Below are 19,708 nucleotides of genomic sequence, written 5' to 3'. Positions count from 1 at the left end.
GAGGCACCCCCTCCCCCTCCAGCGGCACCCCCCCTCCCTCCAGAGGCTCCCCCTCTGCCTGTGATTGAAAAGGTCCCAGTACCACTGGCAGGGCTTAGGAAAGTCCCCAAACCAAGTTCTCCCACCCCCAAGTCCCAAACTCCCACCCCAGTGGCTGAGGCCTCCTCAGACCCTGTGGACTGGCGGGATCCCAAGCAAATGGACAAACTGAGAAGCGAGCTGGCTGCCTACCTCTGTGGCTCGAGGAGAGAAGAACGCTCCCCCTGCAATGGGACTAGTCCCGCACCCCCCTCCAAAGTTAGTGAGAACAGAGACAAGAGCCCCATTTTACCCAAGAAACAGACTCCCCCAAACCTGACTCTCCCACCTGTGGACTATGCCCCAGCAGATCCCCCTACTCCAAGCGTCCAGCGTATCAAGAGTGAGCTGGAAGCCTTGATGTCCCCCTCCCTGGAGAAGGAAACTAAGCCAGCCACAGGCCTCCCGTCTCCTAAACCCCCGCTGGAAGTCAAAAAGGTAATAGAGAACGGAGCTGGGGATGCCAAACTTCCCAAGCCAGCGGCCAAGAAGCTCCCCCTTCTGCCCACCCCACCCAGACCGGAGGCAGAAAAGGATGCAGGCGCCCCCGCCACCAGGACTGTTGAACCAGGGGAGAAAGCCCCCGAGCCTCCACCATCAGCCATACCTTCTCCCCTCCGGCCCAAGGGTTCCCCTGTGGTGCCTCAGAAACCTGGTAGGACGGGGCCGCCTCCTTCACCAACCCCTGCACCAAAGACTCCCCTGGCCCCAGAGGAGGCACCGGCTCTCTACAAAGCCCACCAGGGCCAAGACCGGGCACAGTCTGACCAGGAGGTGGCTACAGCACCGCCATCCAGCCTTGCCAAGAAGGAGCCTGGAGAGATCCGAGAAGACAACAGCCCATCGGTCAAGAGCCCTGGAGAAGCTCAGGCAGATGGGGAGGTCCTCAGACACCCCGTGACAGGGGAGATCGTGGAAAAGGGATCTCCAATGGCTTTACTCCTCGCTGCCAAACAGAGAGCCCAGAAAGGGCGGGCTAGGGGCAGCGCCCTGGGCCGGTCCTCATTGCCGGGGAGTCTCCGTGGCAACAGAAACCCATCAGAGACTGTCTCTGAGAGCATCATCTACAGTGAGGTCCGGCCCAACTCCTTCACAGTTGTGCCCAAGCCCGCGAGAGAAGTAGAACAGGCTCTCCAGATGTCCACCCCGACTCAGCATGACAAACCCAGCAAGTGGGGCTCCCCAGCCCCAAGGGGACCAGGGACTTCAGAGTTCCAGCCCTGGAAGAGAGGGTCCAAGGAAGAATCTCAGCCCTCCGTGGGCCAGGAGAGATCAGCCTCTTCCCACAGCCCCCGAAGATACCCGTTCCCCAAGTCCTTCTCTTCACCATCTTCCCCTTCGCACAAGGGAAGCGACAAAGAGGAGGAAGAATTTAACTTTGAGGTCATCCCACCGCCCCCCGAATTCAGCAACGATGCTGACTTTTCTAACCCACCTCCCGCCCCAGCCCCGGTCCCACCCCCAGCCTACCTGGGCCACAGGGGTTCTCCTCTCCGAAACAGCTTCTCAGACTACGGCCAGACCCTGGACCTGGGCTTTCCGGGCTACGAGCGGCCGTCACCTTCGGGATCCCCAGGAAACAGCTACTCCCGCTACTACTCTGGTGTCCACTACGGCAGCGGTGGGGGCTTCGAACGCTTCTCAAGCGGAGGCCGCTCCCTCATTAAGAAACGCCTCTACCTCAATGAGCAGCGGAGGAGCCCTGGACCTCCACGCTGTGGCCCAGGAGGTGGCCCTGCCCGAAGTCTGAGCACCCCCAATGCCTTTGGGCCCCAGCCTGGTGGAACCTATGGGTCTGGGCATGGAGGGGCAGAGATGCGACGGGTTAATTCTTCAGGTCGGGCCCCGCCTGGGGGCCTGCATACCCGAAGACTCTCGCTGGAAGGGACTGGAAGGAACGGACCCTATGCAGGAGGGGGTGTCACTGGCAGTGGTGGACCCGGGGAGAACATGTACAAAGTATCTAATACGGACTACAGCTTCACCCCAGCAACCAGTCGGTGAGTCCTGGGGAAAAAGGAGAAAGATGTTTGGATGGGAGAGAAGGCCAGGCCAGGCCAGGCCAGACTGGGATAAGCTTTATTTCTTTTTCCTTTTTTGTGTGTGTATGTGATTTTGGCAAAATATCTTTTTTTTTTTTTAATTAAAATTTTTTTTAATTTTTCTTTAATGGGCAGCTAGGTAACTGAGTGGATTGAGAGCCAGGGCTAGAGATGGGAGATCCTGGGTTCAAATTTGGCCTCAGATACTTCGTAGTTGTGTGACCCTGGGCAAGTCACTTATCCCCATTGCCTAGCCCTTACCACTTTTCTGCCTTGGAACCAATATATAGTATTGTTTCTAAGATGGAAAGCAAGGGTTTTTAAAAAGAGAGAAAGAAAAGAAGTGGCAGAATGGAGATGACAGAGAGGTTAATCTGCTGAAGGAGATAAGATGGGAGGGAATTGCTAGAACAGGTAGAGGGATTAGCACTGTAAGGAGCAAGGTCACCTCATGTGAGAAAGGGATGAAGAGATAATGGCAAAAGGCATCTGAGTGAAAGGAGTTGAGGAAGATGGGAGAAACTGAGCTCCCTCCAAATGACTTCAATTATAAAATATGAGGCAAGTAACTCATCCAGAAAGGTAGGTGGAGTGGGACCCATGGAAGATTTGAGGAGGGATAAAAAAGTTTGGAAGAGCCACTGTGAAGAGTAGGATTTTTTTAAAAATGTGTGCCAGCACCATCTTGTTTGAGATTGCTCCTTTTACCCTTCCTTCTTCTCTCACCTTTTTTCCTAGATTTTTTCTCTACCCATTCCTTTCCACCTTACATTCTCCTTTCTTTTTGAAATCTCATTGCTTTAGGGTAAGTTTTTGGTGTAGAATTCTAGAATTCCAGGATCTGGCAATTTTATTAACATATACTAACTCTGGGTCATTCCTGTTCACACTCAGCCGCAGTAGGTACCCCTTTCTGTGAGGCACTATTGAGGAAGAGTGGACCCAGGCTAGGGGGGGCTGAGGCTAGGCTGAAAATGCTTAAGTACTCATGGAATTTCCTTTCCTTGGCAATAATATAGCACCATGGGCCCAGGAACTCAAGAGAAAGTGGGGGAGAGATAGGGAGAGGAGGGGAAAGAGAGAGAGGAGGAGAGAGAAGGGGGGGAGAGAGAGAGTGTGGGGGAGAGAGAGGGAGAGAGAACGAGAACGAATGAGGGGAGGGAGGGGAAGGAGGGGAAGGAAGGACTCATCAGACCAGGTGCCTACAATGCTCCCACTGCTTATCCTCCCAATTTTAGATCACCTTTCAGCAGTGCTCAGTATAGCAGTCCTGCCAACACCTTCACAGTTCGGCCTGGAACCCGACAACCCATCTCCTACGTCTACTCTGGAGCACATCGAAAAACTCCATCCTGAGCTCTTTGCCTGCCTTGGTGGACTGGAACTTAGCTAAGAGGCAGATGGACAATGAAAAGCAGTCTTCTGGAAAGGATGAAGGGTTCCTATTTGGATTTTATTTGACTGAACACTGTCATTGACACCTGGATTGACTTAGATGTTGAAGGTGGGGGAGGAAAGGGGAAGACACTTGGCTAGGTTCCCTGAGTAGCCAAAGTCCAAGTTTCTGGCAGATTAGAACCCATCCCTCCCCCTCCCAAGCAAATGCAAAAAAAAAAAAAATTTAAGAAGTTTTAAAAAGTTCAAACCATAAATAACCTGTGAACAAATTAGAAGCAGAGACACTGTCCCCTATCCCAGGTCCCAGTCCTGAAGTCTTCCAAGGGCTACAAATCTTCAAAAATTCCTATGGGATTTTTAATGGGGTGCCATAGATAGTTGGAATTTACTGCCTGTCTGGCCCTCAGATTTTGCTCTAGATACTTGGCTACTTTCTGGGAAAGGGTTTGGCTATGTCCCAGGGAGACTGAGGCTCTTTGACTACAGCCAACCCCAAAGTTTTCACTCAGAAATGTAAAGACTCTTATAACCCCTCCCAGAGCCACTCCACTCACATGAGGTCCCAAGAGATCAGAGTGCCTTGGACTTCTGTTTGCTGTGGGCAGGGGAAAGAAAGGGAAACACCGAATTTTTCCCAGTTTCCTTTGGCCAGGACTAGGGGAAGATGAGTCCATATGTTGAGGGGGGTTGGTGAATGGGTCTTGCTTTACAATTCAAGTCTAGGTCTTCTTAGCCATGATTTTGGGAGCAGAGCACAAAGGAGCCAGAAGACTTGGGTTCTAGGGCTTGAGCTTGGAGTCATTAGCTTAACCAGGCTTTCTAGTGGGCTTAGGAGGAGGAATCCTCGCAGGTCTTGCCCTATTCCCCCAACACCCCTCCTCTTCCCCCCAAATCATAAAAATCACTGGAACTTTAATACTTATAGCTGAGGGATTGAGAATAAGGAGAGGGAGTATTAATGGATGATTTGTAAAGGACAAGTTTAATGGTTAACCGAGAAGTGAGAAGAGGGAGAGCGAGAGATGAAGATAAGGATTGTGTTCATCCTATCTGCTCAAGGCAGGGCCATGGCTTAGAAAACAAGGTCCTTCCTTTGGCCCCAGCTCAGGGAAGAGACATTCCTGAATGGTCCGGGGCCAGGGGAGCTGCCCATCTCTGTCCCCGAGGGGTCAGAGTGCTCCCGGAGGTGACGAGAATTCTGAATGATGTCCGTGTGTGGACAGTTAGTCATGCCCCGTTGGAAGTACACAGAAGAAGATTTAAGAAAATAAGGCAGACTCTGAGGGGGTGATGGAGAATGGAGGGTCCAGCCTGCTCAAGAGAACTTAAAATATCCCTTCATACCCTTTTGCTGAGTCCAGGGGACCTCTTTATAAGAAATGTACTTGACCTTATGTCCAAACCTAGCCCTGACTCTCTTTCTCTCTATATATATGTAAAATGTGTGTGTATTTTCTCTGCACAGTGTTTTGTAAGCATCTATTAATTTATATTCTGGATTAAGGCACACAGTAGGCACAGGAGGGGATGGGTGTGGGCTAACTGCTGTACATTATTTAGGGAGGGCGTTGAGTGGGTTTCTCTTGGCTGTGGAAATAAACAGGCCTAGTCTGAAATTACTGACTGTGACCGGCTCTCTGGCTGTGGACTGAATGTTTAGAGTTGTGACGATGGAGGGAAAAGGGAGAAGAGGGGAGGGAAGAAAGGGAATCCTTGAATTCTTGCTACTCTTACTTACCTTCTGCTCTCTAACCCAAGTGGCAGGTGAGAGGAGCTAGCTTGAGGCTCAGACACCAGAATAAAAAGCCTTCTAAGCAACCTGTGACAAGGTTGGTGGCCTTATGGCCCCTTGGACAAGTCACTTCTTTCTGGGCCTTAGTTTCCTCATCTGTAAAATTCTAAAAGTCCTGTCCCCTGCAGAGTCTGTTATATAGGTGAAAAAACTGAGGCCCAGCAAGATGGGGAGCCAGGGAAGGCATATCAAGAGTTGATATGCCCCCTTTTGCACTACAGGAGATGTTGGAAGGAAGCAGTGAGGACTGAGGAAAGTGTGGCCTAGGGAAAGGAACTTTGGATTCTGGAGTGGGGAGATCTGAATTTGAATCCAGGCCCAGCCACTTACTGGCCATGTCAATTGACTTCTCTGGATCTCAGCTTTTTCATCAAAATATGGGAGCTGGACCAAATGCTCATGGGCTCTAAGGACCTCTTCCAAGTCTAAATAACAGTTGGTGCTTTAAAGAAATAATAGAGACCAGGACAGTAGATGGAGAGTTGAAATCTGGCCTAAGACACTTCCTAATTATGTGACCCTAAGAATGTCATTTCACCCCCATTGCCTAGCTCTTACCACTCTTCTGCCTTAGAACCAATACATAGTATTAATTTTAAGATGAAAGGTAAGGGTTAAAAAAAAAAGAAAAGAAAAGAAATAATAGAGAGTTTTAAGGTTGCCAAGAGCTTTACATATTGCATTTGATCTTTGCAACAATTGAGGGAAGTAAAATGACTGGTATTGTTCCCATTTTACAGATGAGGAAACTGAAGCTCAGACTGGTTAGGAGTTGCCTACCTTCACCCAGCCAATAGGTATCAGGGATGTGAACCCAGGTCTTCCTGACCCCAAATCCAGCATTCTATTCACTGTGCCAAACAGCCTCCAGCTCAGTTCAATGATTCTGACCAAGCCATTATGTTAGGGAGGATGTTTGTGTTTCCTCCTATTTTTTGGCAGAAGGTTGATGGTGGGGAGGGCAGTGGGGGAGGCGGCGGTGACAAGGAAGATTAGAAAGATGCCCTGATTATTTGTACTTCAGGGGGAAGAATGTGAAAATTTTCCACCAGCTTAAACAGCCTCCCCTGGCCTCATGGGTCCTCGCTGCTTCCTCATTCCCTAGTCTAGTCTCTCAGCAGCTTTCTGCCAGACCCCAGAAGCCCACACCCAATTGTGCAGGGATGCATTAAGCTGGGACAGGTTGCACCAGTTTCTCCCAAGAGTGTTCAGCCCAGCCCTCAACTAGTCCAGGTCGGCCCCCCTGGCCGGAGATGAGGACAGAGGGGCCTGTAGGCTCGGGACCCCGTCTCCTAAGTCAGCCACTGACAAGCTTCCCTCCTGCCCCCCCCCCTGTAGAACTTGGATGGCCGAGGGGTGGGTGGGTAGTTTATCTCAGCCCTGCCAGCCGGGAAGGCCATGGGAGAAGAGGTACTAAGCTTACAGGCTTGCTCCAGTCCCCAGAAAGAGTTGGAGGGGCATGCGGAGGGGTGGGGCAGGCTGGCATGGATGGTACAGGTTGACTTCACCTGGAGTTTCTGCGGCCAACTGCTACCTGTGTGGAGCCCGGCCAAAGAGCCCCGGGCCAGGGCGCTCCCAAGGCCAAGCCCTGCCCAGAGAGGGCTTATGGACAGGTGAGTCAACTACAGGTGGATGGAGCATAGGAGTGCTGAAGAACCGGGAGGGTGCTCCCACACCCCTGCGGGGCTCCCCAGTAGGGCAACTGGCATTTATCCCAGAGCTTACAAAGGCAGGATTGGAAACCTAAAATGCTGGGGAGGAAATCCCTGGAAATTGCCCCTCACAGCACCTGGCCTCCAGGGAAATCCCTGGAGCTAGTCCCAGGGGCAACCAGAGGGCTTCAGGACTTCTCACTCTCAATCTGAATCATCTCACTAGCTAGGTCTGCTGTGGAAGAAGAGTCCCCTTCCTTACCTCTCCTACAATCAAAGGTCAAGGCATCCAACCAGCCATTCTGCAATCTGGGGGAGGAGGATAAATGGAGGTGGGCAGCCCTTCACCACTGAGGGATAACAGAGAATTACTGCTTAGACCATCCCCCAGCTCTCAACAATTCTGAAACCAGAATTTCCTAGAAGCAACTCATAATTTATCCTTCATGGCCTTTTACAATTTGCAAAGTACTTTTCCCATGACACCAAACTTTCTGGGCAAGTATTATTATGCCTCTTTTACAGATAAGGAAACTGAGTCTGGAACATTAAATGATTTGTCTATGGTCACTCAACTCATGGAAGCTAGAAGAGATCTCAGATATCATCTTGGTCCAACACCCTCACTTTTTTTTAGCCCTTATCTTCCATCTTAGAATCAATCCTGTACACTGAACCACCCAGCTGTCACCCTCCCCAACACCCTCATTTTGTAAATGAGGAAAATGAAGTACAAAGAAATGAAGACTTGCCTGAGATCATAGAAAGGAGGCAAGGAAATCAAGCCTAGATCTTGACTCCAAATTCAGTGAGTCTTCCCTGAACCAGAGGAACTGGATTAAAATTCCTTTTTTATTTTTAATTCTTCCCTTCTGTCTTAGAATCAAACCTGTGTATTAATTCAAAGACAGAGTGGTAAGGGCTAGGCAATGGGGATAAAGTGACTTGCCCCAAGAGTCACAAACCTAGAAAGTGTCTGGGGTCAGATTTAAACCCAGGACTTTCCAGTCACTAGACCTCGCTTTCAATCCGCTGAGCCACCTCGCTGCCCTCTAGGCTTGAATTCTGGTTCTGCTGTTTTCCTGAAACTTTGAAGCTGGAGTGGATGAACAAGGAGTAAGAAGTGGAAAGCAGCTACTCCTTTACAAAGCTGACTCATAAAATAGCAGGTGGCAGGTTGGTCAGACCTATCCATGGTCACTAGTACTAGACCTTCCCAAGTACTTTCTGTGGCTAATGACAACTTCCTAGTCCTTGGCTGTTTTCATCCTTGAAGCTCAAAGCACATTCCATCACTCCATTATTAGTAGATAGGACAGAGAGGATGTGGTTCTCCAAATGGGCCCAGGAGCCACTATTGATCTGTATTTAAGGAATATAAATTATAGTTTCCCTCCTCCCAAAAATCTGTCTGATGCTTGAAGGGACAAGGTAGGAGAGGCTTTTTCTTTAGAAAAGATGAAGGCTGTCAAGTGTGAATTTTCTCCTCCTTTCTTTTCAACTCATCTGTCTCAGCCTCTAAGACCTCCAGATTCTCAGGGAAAATTGTGTCCTTTCTCTTATAAACAAAAACCTCCAGAACAGCTAGGTGGCTCAGTGGGTAGAGAGGCAAGCTTGGAAACTGGGGTCCTAGATTAAAATCTCACCAGATATTTCCTAGTTGCATGTCCCTGGACAAGTCATTTAACTCCCCTTGCCTAGCCATTGGTGCTCTTCTGCCTTAGAACTGATATTTAGTATCAATTCTAAAATGGAAGGTAAGAGTTAAAAAAAAAACTAACTAAAACTTCCACCTGTACCAGAGGCTCAGAGCCATGAGGCTCCCTTCCTCCAACATCTTCAACATCTCCCTCTCCACTAACAGGAAATCAGATTTCTTGTAAAGGGTAAAAGAGTTTGTCAGGGACCCTTAATGATTAACTAGCCCAACAGCCTCTGAACGTAACCTGCTTTTGGCCACTCCCCTAGGGAGCAAAGAGACAGAGTTGGGGATTAACTGACTGGATAAATAGTTTACCCCTGTTCTCAAGTTTGGCATTTGCTCCAGATTTACTTAAAGGCAAGTTGCATACAGAAAAACCTGAGACCCAAAGTAGGGAAGTGACTTTCCCAAAGTCTCATAGTTGGTATATAACTCAACTCAGTTTAATATTCTTTCTACTCTACCAGTCTTTAAAAGAACTTCATTGATTCCTGGTTTCCCCTCTAATTATTGTCCTATTACTACTCCCTTTCACTGAAAAATTCTTTAAATTAGTAGCTCCCCCTGTCTCACGTCTACCTTTTCCTCTCTTCCTCTCCTCGTGAACATTTCTTCTTCCTTTTTTAAACCCTTATCTTAGGTCTTAAAATCAGTACTGTATATTAGTTCAAAGGAAGAAGAGCAGTAAGAGCTAGGGTTAGGCAGTGGGGGTTAAGTGACACATCCAGGTCACACAGCTAAGAAGTATCTGAGATCCCATTTGATCCCAGGGCCTGGTTCTCAATCCAGTGAGCCACCTAACTGCCCCATCATAGGCACTTTCATAAACACTCCTCAACCCTCTGTCATCTGACTTTTGTGTCCACCACTCTACTGACCTTGTTCTTTCAAAAGTCACCAGTGACCTAATCACCACAGTGAATGGTTTTGTCCTTTCTCCTTGGTTTTCAGGATCCTGCTGCCTTCAGGGTCACTCGCTGTCCCTCTGATGACTCCTTTTCTCTCTCCTGTCCTGAGTTCTTTTCTTCCCATCTCCTTATAGGACCACTCTCTGAAATGCTACATCTTATGATCCTCAATCTATAGGACACTTCCTCAGAAAAGTGATCCATCCTCATGGCTTCAGCCATCACCTATGTGGATGATTATCTCCAGTTCAGTCCTCCTCTCATCTGCTGTGTAGATGCAGTTACAGATTTGTAGTCTTCTAAAACGTCTCCAAATGGAACCCTGTGTCCTAATTAGCAGATTGAGTACCCACCACTGTGTATAACAGAAAAGGCCCTGAAACCCAGGAGACATGAGGTCAGGCCCTCGCTGGGAATTCTGAGAGGTGTGACTACAAGCCTCACTTTCCACACCTCTAAAGTGGGGACTAGCATCTAGTAACCTAGAAATTCTAGAATTTCAGTATTAGAGGACTTCGCAGGTCATCTAGTCTAACTCCTTACCTTCTATAGCCACGTTGGTGATCCTGTGGCACGTGTGCCGGAGAGGGCTGCTCTCCTGCCTGAGGACATTTCTCACATCACCAGCCTCTCTGTCTAGCAGCCGATGGGTGCGCTTCCTTCCTCCCCTGTCTGGGGTAAGGGGGCGGCTCACACGCAGTGTGAGGCTATAGTTTGGGCACTCAGTCTCTAAAAGGTTCACCATCACTGGTCTATATAGCATCCCTCATGATAGAGCTCAGATTCTGCTTAAAGGCAGCTTGCACCTACCCAACAAGGTTCTTGTCAACCTTAGAAGCATTAGAGAAAGGTGAGCTGTTGTCATTATTACTGTTCTAGAAAATGGGCTTGCCTTTATCCCTTTCCTTTTTTGCCATCAATAAACTTTTATTGTGATGACAATTCTCCTGTTCCCTTTAAGCTGTTAATATAAATTTCTTTAAAATGTCTTCTTTCAGGGGGCAGCTGGGTGGCTTGGTGGACTGGCAGCCAGACCTAGAGATGGGAGGTCCTTGCTTCAAATCTGGCCTCAGACACTTCCTAGCTGTGTGACCCTGGGCAAGTCACTTAACCCCCACTGCCTAGTCCTTAGCACTCTTCTGCCTTGGAACCAATACCCAGTATTGATTCTAAGATGGAATATAAGAATTTTTGATTTTTAAAAAATTCTCTTTTTCAGAAAGCTTGCTTTTCTTTTCTTTTTTTCATTTCCTTTGTAAAGATCCCCAATTACATAAATTACCTGCTTATCTTTCTTTATCTTACTCTCTTGTGTCTAATTAGTTCCCAAATCTTATTGATTCTTTCTTCTATCTGCTCTATGTATACCTTCTCCACTCCTACTGCCACCATCTTAGTTCTGGGCTTGGTCATCTCACAAATGTCACAGCTGAAAGGATCCTGAGATTCCATCTAGTCCAGGGATTCTCAATATTGTTTGGGTCATGAACCCTTTGGGTGGTCTTGCTGATACTTAGGGACCCCTTTTCAGAATAATGTGTTTGAATGCATAAAATAAAGAGGATCACAAAGGAAAGCAATTATACTGAATTATACATAGTTTTTAAGAATTTTTTAAATTCACAGACCCTAGAGTAAGAACCCCTGTTCTAGTTCAAACTTCTCTCCCTCCCCTCCCTTTCTTTCTCCCTCTCTCTGTTCCTCTGTCTGTCTCTCTTTGTCTGTCCATCTCTGTCTCGGTCTCTCAGTCTGGACTGACTTCTTTAGTTTAGAGAACTCCTTAAGTGAGGAAGCTCACTCTACCCATGCAGATTTGCCAGTGTTCTTGAATTTAGAGTTACCTGGGTTCGCAGGAAGGTTAAGTGACTTCTTTGCAGTGGTACAGTCAGTGTGAGTCAGAGGTGGAACTTGACCCCTAGTCTTGAGGCCCACTCTTTCCATTACACCAAACTGCCTCTTTCTCACACTTTCCTTTTTAAAAGGTGACAACCGAGATCCAGAAAAGGTAAAGTAATGTGACTAGGGATACAGAGAGATAATAGTAATAGCTAACTTGGACACAGCACTTTAAGGTTTGCAAAACACGTTATCTATACCATCTCATTTGATCCTCACAAAAACCCCAGCATCCCCATCATTTAGGTAGGGGAATTGAAGCAGAAATAAGTGACACATCCAGGGTCACAGAGCTAGAAAATATCTGAGGCAGGATTTGAACTCAGATGTTTATGACTCCAACTACAGCATCCACTCTGCTAAATCACTTCTTTCTAACCTAGTCTCAGACACAGGGGCAGCTAGGTGGCTCAGTAGATAAAGTGCCAGGTCTGGAGATGGGAGGTCTTTGGGTTCAAATCTGACCTCAGCCACTTACCAAATCACTTAATTTGCTTGCCTCGGTTTCCTTGATTGTAAAATGAGAGCAATAATAGCACTTACTTCCCAGATGGGTGTGAAAATAAAATGAGATCATTATAAAGCACTTTATAAATCTTAAGGTGCTATATAAATACTAGCTATTATTGTTATTATTGGTCCCCCTTCCTTTCCACTTTCCTGCCTCCTTTTTAAAAAAATCTCCTACCTTAGAATCAATGCTAAGTATCAGTTCTAAGGCAGAAGAATGGTAAGGACTGGTCAATTGGGGTTAAATGACTTGCCTAGGGTCACACAGCTAGGAAGTATTTGAGGTCACATTTGAACCCAGGACCTCCCACCTCCAGGCCTGGCTCTCTATTCACTGAGCCACCTAATTGTCCGTCCATCCCCATTCTCGCTATATGACTGGCCCACCTCCTTTAACATTCATATGTTTCCCAGAATGTCCTTTGTGCAACGTCTTGGACATAAATCGGTTTTATCGTCATCTGCTTACCCTCCATCTATTGTCTTTCTGTTGTTGTCACTCTCCCTTGTACACACTCACACACTCACACACACACCCTCAGACTGCCCCTTTGAGCTCTTTCTGCCTCCCAGGCGGTGTAAGCTCCTTATTGTAGCCCAGCTTCAGCAAGCATCTCAGCATCTCCTTACTGCTTGGTCCTAGGCTCAATGCCAAATAAAAGCCTTTAGGAAGAAGGAGAGAGGAAGCCTTCTCAGAGCTCTTTCTCTGATAACCTTCTAGTCTTTTTGTGTGTGTGGAGGCAGCAAGTGCCTGCAGATAGAAGGAAAAAGGGATATATATTTTTTTAACCCTTAACTTCCATCTCAGAATCAATACCGTGTACTAGTTCTAAGGCAGAAGAGCGATAAGGGCTAGGCAATGGGGGTTAAGTGACTTTTTCCAGGGTCACACAGCTAGGAAGTATCTGAGGACAGATTTGAACCCAGGACCTCCCATCTGTAGGCCTGACTCTCACTGAGCCACCCAGTTGCCCCTGCAATATTGATTCTAAGACAGAAGGCTAGGATTAAAAAAAAAATACCTTAGGAGCAAAGAGGCAGCCCAGTGAATAGAACACCACGCCTGGAGTCAGGAGGACCTGGCTTCCAATGTGGCCTCAGACCCTTCCTAGTGATGTGACCCTGGGCAAGTCACTTAACTCAGATTGCCTATCCCTTGCTCCTACTCTGTCTTAGAATTGATACTAACAGAAGTTGAGTTAAAAAAAATTGAGCATTCTCTAAACAGTTTTTATTTATAAGGTTTTCTATCAATATTTCCAATGTTAGAAAAAGAAATACCCTGTTATTATTATAATAGCTTTGATCTTGAGGATTACCCTCTGAAAATGTCTGGGAGACTCCCAGGGGTCCTGGACCCCATGTTGAAATCCACCATCTGCCTCAGATAATAATCTATATTTGTTTAGTGGTTTATAGTTTTTACATTTTACATACTTTCCATATCCTCTCCTTTGAGCCCCACAACCAACATTATGATTCCTGCTTTACAGATGAGGAAAATAAGACTCCTAGGGGTGTGTCAGTCTCCTCAGTCTCCTCAGGGAGTTTGTAAATGACAGAGAAGAAATCATGGTATTTGGTGGAGTCACTCCAGAATCTTTGCCAAAAAGACCCCAAATAGAGTCGCACAACTCAGCAATGTTGGTGGCATCCAAGGTTTAATCCCTTTCCTCTCCCAATAATAAGAACAAAAGTCCTGTCACATAATTGTCTCATCTTGTAATGACAGAATCCTTATAAGCCTGGTCAGGCCAGCAGGACTGGCTTTATGAAGAAAAAGCAGAATAGACTTTCTATTTATAGTGGTATCTGCTCTAGGAGGGAGATAGCCTCTACCTTCCCCAAACACCTTCTCCACCAGCTTGTCTCTAACAGGGAGGATTCTAGCATTAAAGTTTTTCATCCTTGTTAGTATGCAAATTCCCCAAGCATCCTAAGTGTCTATGGTCCTCGCGGCCAATTAATTAGGAACAGGTTTGGAAGGCAGGTTAGGAAAGAGAAGTCTAAAGCGTGCAGCACTTGGAGAGAGTATGGAAAGGAGAGACACTTATAGGTGCGGACCACTGAGACAGTAGGATGTTGTGGAAAAAATGGCAAGGGATTTGGAAGTACAGTCTCTCCCTTCCTATATCGTGGTTCACTTCCCGGGGCTTCTCTGTATTGCAGGTTTAAAAAAAAAATCCAATTCTGTATCACAAAGTTTTCACTATATCAGAGGATTTTGTGGATGAATACCATACTGTACACAATGGAAATGCAGTATGCCACTACCATTTGCCAACGTGAGATTGTACACAGCATGCTATTGGCTGAAAAGCGACCAATCACAGTGCTGTGTTCTATATCCTGGGCATTGATTGGCTCCGTATTAATAAGAGCGTGGAAAAGGTTTATAGGAGAGTGGGAAGGGTTTATAAAGCCTTAAAATAAATATGATGCCACTATGGATTTTCACCTATCACAGGAAGTCTCTGGAACGTAACTCCCACAATAGGTGAGGGATCACTGTACAGAGAAGTGTTCAAATCCTATGTATGTCAATTTCAGGCTATGGGAACTTACGTATGTTACCTTAACTCTCTGAGCCTCAATTTTCTTCACCTGTAAAATGGGGACAATATAATGATTATAAGTTTCTCTTGGGGCTTCAAGATGGTGCAGTGCCTAGAACATTAGATCTAGAATTAGCTTACCCCATGGGCAAATCACTTAATACTGTTTGCCTCAGTTTCCTCATTTGTATAATGAGCTGGAGAAGGAAATGGCAAACCACTCCAGTGTCTTTGCCAAGAAATCCTCAAATGGAATCACAAACAGTTGGGCACAATTGAAAATCAAAAAAAATAAGTTTCTCATGGAAAATGTACATATTGTACTCTGTAAATGGCAAAGTACTATATATGTGTGTATGTATATGTATATATATATATATATGTATATATATATATGTAAATGATTGTGAAAACATTGGACCTCTGTGGGCAGATAGTAGATGAAAGAGAGTCAGAGACAGAGAGAAATGGAGACAGAAACAAAAAGACTAAGAAAGAATAGCACTGGGAGAAAGGGGAAGACAAACTTCTACTACACACTTTTTTAAGGGGAGGCCCCATACTGGTGCTCAGACTGACTCACACCCTGGGGGAGGTGGGGCAGGACAGGTGGGAGGATACAACCCCTATTTGACAAATGAATCACTTAGGGCTAGCCCTGGGGTCACAATACCTAATCATTTTAATGATCATACCTGCTTTGGGAGTTGGATGATTGAGAGGGAAGGAGGGACTGGTGGATTGGATTGTATGTGCTATTTGCATCCCAGTCATTTCTGGAATCTCATTGCTTCTCAGATTTGGTTTCAATGTGGAGGCTCAGAATGCATTGGCTACCTACTGGAACAAGCAGAAATGATAAATCAAACAACATAGTATTTAACTGGGTAAGAATGAAAAATGGAATTATTTTCAGCTCACCATATTCAAAAATGGTTTCAATTTCCCAAAGATTCATGCACTGTGGGGGAAAGGACTGTTAGGGAACAATTCTACAGAAAACCCCCAATCCAACTTGGGAATGGGGTTTGATATGCCTGCCATCTGCCTTACATTGATGCTAAATATTCCCCCTGCTGAGCCTGTGCAGCTAACTCTGCCTCCTACATCATTCTTGGTCATTCACTCATCCAGGGACCCTTCTTCTTGTCAGTCCTACCCACCCTGCATCTTCTCCCCCTCAAAACTTGGACTCTTGATGTTGCTGCTGCCATATTTCCATGCCATATGCTAAAACTCTGTCCCTTTATCACACCATCATTGTTGCTTTATTGGGGCATGTTCTCTAGAGTGATACCCCTGGAGACTCATGCCTTGGCTAGATGTTAGACCATCTTTGGCTCTACATCTCTTCGCCTCTGCTCAATGGTGTTGATCAGACAGCTGTGGGACTTACTGCCCCTGCATCCTTCACAGGAGAATCACAATTCTTAATCTGAACTGAGCTACTTTGATGGGTGTGATCTTATTGCCAGTGGGCACTCTTTCCAACAAAGAGGAACACAATCTGCCCATGCTTTGGCATCCATAGACTCTAGATTACACTTGCAGAGGATCTATCCAAGGTACTAGAAGAGAGAAGCCTTCCTCTAGTTCTTTTGACATTATATTGAGCTTGTTCTCCCTCATTCTCTTGTTTAGCCCTCATTCTATTGGATATCCTCATTCTCTTGGTTATCTTCATTTTATTGGTTATCCTAATTCTACTGGTTAGCCCTCATTCTATTGGTTATCCCTCATTCTACTGGTTATCCTCATTCTGTTGGTTATCCTCATTCTATTGGTTATCCTCATTCTACTGGTTAGCCCTCATTCTATTGGTTATCCCTCATTCTATTGGTTATCCTCATTCTGTTGGTTATCTTCATTCTATTGGTTATCCCTCATTCTATTGGTTATCTTCATTCTATTGGTTATCCTCATTCTACTGGTTAGCCCTCATTCTATTGGTTATCCTTCATTCTACTGGTTATCCTCATTCTGTTGGTTATCTTCATTCTGTTGGTTATCTTCATTCTATTGGTTATCCTCATTCTACTGGTTAGCCCTCATTCTATTGGTTATCCCTCATTCTACTGGTTATCCTCATTCTGTTGGTTATCTTCATTCTGTTGGTTATCCTCATTCTATTGGTTATCCCTCATTCTATTGGTTATCTTCATTCTATTGGTTATCCCTCATTCTACTGGTTATCCTCATTCTATTGGTTATCCCTCATTCTTACCATTTGAACCACCCATCTTTTCTGATCAAGCATCTTCTTTATGACACCTTTTTCACTACTCTTCCAATAACTTTTCTCTAGTAATGTGCTAGGGCAGCTAGGTGGCTCAGTGGATAGAGTACTAGATCTAGAAACTTCTTGAGTTCAAACTCTACATGAGTTCAAATCCAGCCTCAGACACTTATTAGCTGTGTGAACCTGAGCAAGTTACTTAATCCTGTTTGCCTCAGTTTCTTCATCTGTAAAGTGAGTGGGAGAAGGAAATGGCCAACCATGCCAAGATCTTTGCCCAAAACCTCCAAATAGGGTCACAAAGAGTCAGACATAACTGAAAAATGACTGAACACATAATGTGCAACACCTTCAGTGGCCTCTCCATTGCAAAAGGCAATGATGACATATATCCTTAGTTCCTCTGAGATCAAGGTATTTCATGACTCACAGCCACATAGCATCATTAGAAGACTGATGGTGTTAAAAGGATGGGCATTTGCTACAAGAAGAAATTTAAGGCAATTAAAAGCTGTGCACAATTTCCCAAAGGCAATCTAACCTAAGTTATGTCTATTTAATTCAGGGTCCAACCCATTATCTATTGGTACTGTTTACATGAGCTGGTAGATCAGCTCTATACATTGTTCATTTAAGTGTATATCATAAATAGGCAGGTTAAAAGTGAATTATTTTTATTTATTCCCCATACAGGATAAAGGTAGGACCTCATTCCCTCAACATACACATGGAATCACTACTCTTCCATGAGTCTTTCTGAAACTAGAGATAATCAATCAACAAGCAATTTTTAAGTGCTCACTATATGCCAGGAACTATACTACATGATGTTGACTCAAAGAAAAATGAAACAGTCCCTTCCCTCAAGGAGCTTACATTCTAATGGGGAAACAACTTGTATGTACCATCTGGAGTTTTCTTAGCAGAGATACCAGAGTGGTTTGCTATTTCCTTTTCCAGCTCATTTTATAGACGAGGAAACTGAGGGAAACAGGGTTTAATTTAGAGTCTGAGGCCAGATTTAAACTCACAAAGATAAGTCTTCCTGGCTTCAGGCCCAGCACTCTGGCTGTGCCACTTAGCTACCCTACCTACCACTACAATAGTACAATAGAGCACAGGATTTGGAGTTAGGAAAACCTGGGTTTGAATCCAACCTCAGATTCCAGCTGTGTGATCTTTTAGGCCTCAGTTTCCTCATCTGCAAAATGAGGGGCTAGACTTAAGGAAAGTAAAAGGAACAATAATTTACAAAACATCCACTGCATGTCGGGCATTTGACAAATCTCTCCTCTGACCCTCACATCAGCAGCCTTGGCATTATTCACTGCGCCACCTAGCTGCCCTAAGGGCTAAGTGCTTTATAATTATCATCTCATTTGATCCATATGGTTAGGAATAGCTCTTTGGGACCATTTTATTCTTCTAGGAGCCTCAATTTTCTTTACTCACAAAATTAAGAAATTAAACAAGATGAACTCTAATGTTCCTTCCAGCTCTGTGTGAGTGGGTGAGAGGTAGGAATCAGTGCTCCCTGAGTGAATTCTCTTTCCCTAGCTTGCTGTGGAGGAATGAAAAGATCCCTGCACTGAGTCAAGAGATCTTAGTTCAAATCCTGACTCTGTTTCTGACTATCTGGGCAAATTACCTCTTTGAGCCTCAATTTCCTCATCTCCACAATGGGAAAAATCAGCAGCCTTTAGGGGGCTCAGTGGTAGAGAGTCAGGCTTAGAAGATGGGAGGTCCTGGGATCAAATCTGATATCAGACACTTATTAGAGGTGTGACCCTGGGCAAGTCACTTAATCCTCATTGCCTAGCCTTTACTGCTTTTCTGCCTTAGAACCAATACTTAGTATCAATTCTAAGACAGAAGGTAAGAGTTGTAGAAAAAAATGAGAAAAAAAATCATATTTCTACTTCCTGTTTCACAGAATTGTCAGCATCAAATGAAACTGTAAAGGAAGTACTTTATAAACTTTAAAGGCTCAGGTAAATGGGAATTATTATTTACATGACAACATCCCTTTATAGCAAAGACAGAGTCAGAATTAGTATATGGCTTCCAAGGCCACATATGGGGAGAGGAGAAATTTCTTTCCAATGTGCACCACCCTCTAGTCAATCTTATACCTATCATGCCCCTCTCTTGGGAAGCCCTCCTATGGGACAATTGGTCCTGACCCCAGAGTGGACGCCCAAAGCACTCTCGGAATCAGTTTTCAGCCATCTGGAGGATCTGAATCAAAGGCAACTCATCTCCATCTAGTCAGGGCCTCCCTTAGAGGAGTCACTATCTGACTCTGCCCATCTTTCTAAGACATTCTCCAAGAATCTTCTTCTGTTATGATGCAACGGAAAAATGCCCAGACTTAGAATAGGAGAAATGGAGTTCAAATCTTGGCTTCCATCACTGGCTACTTATGTATCCTTGGAAAGATCACTTCTTCCTAAGCCTCAGTTTCCTTTTCTGTAAAATAAGAGGAGTTGGACTAGATGACTTTCAAGGTCCCTCCCAGCACAATATCTATGATCCTATGATCTCTGATTCCATGTACAAAAGTGGTCATATTTTAACCACATCCACACCTCTCCCCTCACCCCATCCCCAGATCAACCAAATTTACCTCAAGTGATGGAATTCCCAGTTACAGATTAGAGAAAGAATAAAGTTGGAAAGATTGGGTGTCTGAGTCTTCAGTCAGAAAATGAGCTGGCCAGTCTTTAAGGTCCCTTCTAGTTGTAGCATGAAGGCCCCTTCCCTCATTTGAAAGGGAATTTTGATGGAAATTGCTCAGGTCTTTGTAATTCATTTCTTAGAAGGAACTGAGAAAAAAATGTTGTAGCCAAAAGATAATAAATATGCAAACAAAATTAGGAAAAATAGGTTAAATACAACACCCATTCCTATTAAAAACACTAGAAAATATAGGACTAAAA

General features: G+C 45.3%; 1 protein-coding gene across 1 annotated transcript in view; it reads left to right on the top strand.

Annotated features, from left to right (window-relative positions):
- The window catches only part of C4H6orf132 (chromosome 4 C6orf132 homolog), a 51,211-nt gene extending 46,077 nt beyond the window's left edge, over window positions 1–5,134 (top strand). The window contains exons 5-6 of the mRNA XM_044675310.1: window positions 46–2,078; window positions 3,359–5,134. Of these exons, the coding sequence (XP_044531245.1) occupies window positions 46–2,078; window positions 3,359–3,476 (2,151 nt within the window). The 3' untranslated portion in view covers window positions 3,477–5,134. The remainder of the gene's footprint in view (window positions 1–45; window positions 2,079–3,358) is intronic.
- Window positions 5,135–19,708: the final 14,574 nt, after the last annotated feature.

This window comes from Gracilinanus agilis, chromosome 4 (assembly GCF_016433145.1).
Source record: "Gracilinanus agilis isolate LMUSP501 chromosome 4, AgileGrace, whole genome shotgun sequence".
NCBI classification, from domain to species: domain Eukaryota; kingdom Metazoa; phylum Chordata; class Mammalia; order Didelphimorphia; family Didelphidae; genus Gracilinanus; species Gracilinanus agilis.
This window is presented reverse-complemented; position numbering and strand designations above follow the sequence as displayed.